General features: G+C 52.6%; 1 protein-coding gene across 1 annotated transcript in view; it reads left to right on the top strand.

The window, feature by feature from the left end:
* LOC125488297 (TNF receptor-associated factor 1-like) overlaps positions 1-1290 on the top strand; it is a 39782-nt gene that overhangs the window by 37586 nt on the left and 906 nt on the right. Inside the window, exon 3 of the mRNA XM_048621241.1 lies at positions 1020-1168. Within this exon, the coding sequence (XP_048477198.1) occupies positions 1020-1168 (149 nt within the window). The remainder of the gene's footprint in view (positions 1-1019; positions 1169-1290) is intronic.

The following is a 1290-nucleotide window of genomic DNA, read 5'->3' as shown; positions in this document are numbered from 1 at the left end:
TGTTTCCTTCCCAGTGTCAGGAGGAACATGGCTGTAATCCCTGTTTCCTTCCCAGCATCAGGAGGAACATGGCTGTAATCCCCCTGCCGTTGACGTTGGGATAATAGAGGGGCCGGGCTTGGGGATACTCTGAGGTCTGGAGAGCAACCACAAAAGGTGGATCGCTTGAGACCATAAGATGGAGGAGCAGAAACAGGCCATTCAGCCCATCGGGCCTGCTGCACCATTCACAGCTGATCTGATCATCTTCAAATCCACTTTTCCCCATAACCTGATTCCCTTCCTGATTAAGAAAATCTGTCTTGAATAAGCCAGCCCCGACAGCTCTCTGCGACAAAGAATTCCACAGATTCACTCCCTACTCAGAGAAGAAATTCCTCCCCACCTCTGTCTTCAGTAGGCGACCCCTTACTTCGAAATGATGCCCCTCTGGTCCTAGACTCTCCCACACAAGGGAGAAACGACCTCTCCCCCTCTGGCTGCAAACATTGCGAGCTCAACGTGTGGCTTTTAAATTCTTTCACGGGTGTCGCTGGCTAGGCCCAGTGTGTATTGCCCATCCCTAATTGCCCCTTGAGGTGGTGTTGCAGGAGCTGCCTTCTTGTACCCCTGCGGTCCGTGCACTGCAAACTCAGCCTTTATGGCTCGGTACACCTCCCTCGGCTCACTCTGTCAGGCACAGAGCAGAATTAGGCCATTCTGTCCATCGAGTCTGTCTGCCATTTGATCATGGCGGATATGTTGCTCTCTCTCTCTCTCTTGGCGATACCAGATACTACTGGGCATCAGCCACATTACACGTGACCCCAGACCCATGAAGCGGGTTTTGTTCTTTTACAAACAGATCGGCACGGTCACCATTCCTGATACAAACTTCTGATTTCAGGTCCGTTACCTGGGGAGGAGATCCCCCCCCCTACAGTCACTGTGGTGCTGGGTCTCTGTGGGGGGGAGAGAGAGAGTTTCTTACGGGTAAGTCAGGATAATCCATTGATCGCTCTTCTTTCTCTGTCCTGCAGCGTTCTTCACCTCTCACTGTGGATACATGCTGTGTCTGCGGCTCTACCTCAACGGGGATGGTGTTGGAGCAAACACTCATCTCTCGCTCTTCCTGGTCATAATGAAGGGAAGGTACGACGCCATTTTGGAATGGCCCTTCAGCAAGAAGGTAACTTTGTGACAGACTGAGGGATGATGGGAGGGTAGACCTGACAGGCGTCACTGTGACGGAGCGAGGGATGATGGGAGTGAGGGATGATGGGGGTCACTGTGATGGAGCGAGGGATGACG

This window comes from Rhincodon typus, unplaced genomic scaffold, assembly GCF_021869965.1.
Source record: "Rhincodon typus isolate 14 unplaced genomic scaffold, sRhiTyp1.1 hic_rhity00000211, whole genome shotgun sequence".
Lineage (NCBI taxonomy): Eukaryota > Metazoa > Chordata > Chondrichthyes > Orectolobiformes > Rhincodontidae > Rhincodon > Rhincodon typus.
The sequence above is the reverse complement of the archived record's forward strand: the minus strand, read 5'-3'. Positions and strand labels throughout refer to the sequence as shown.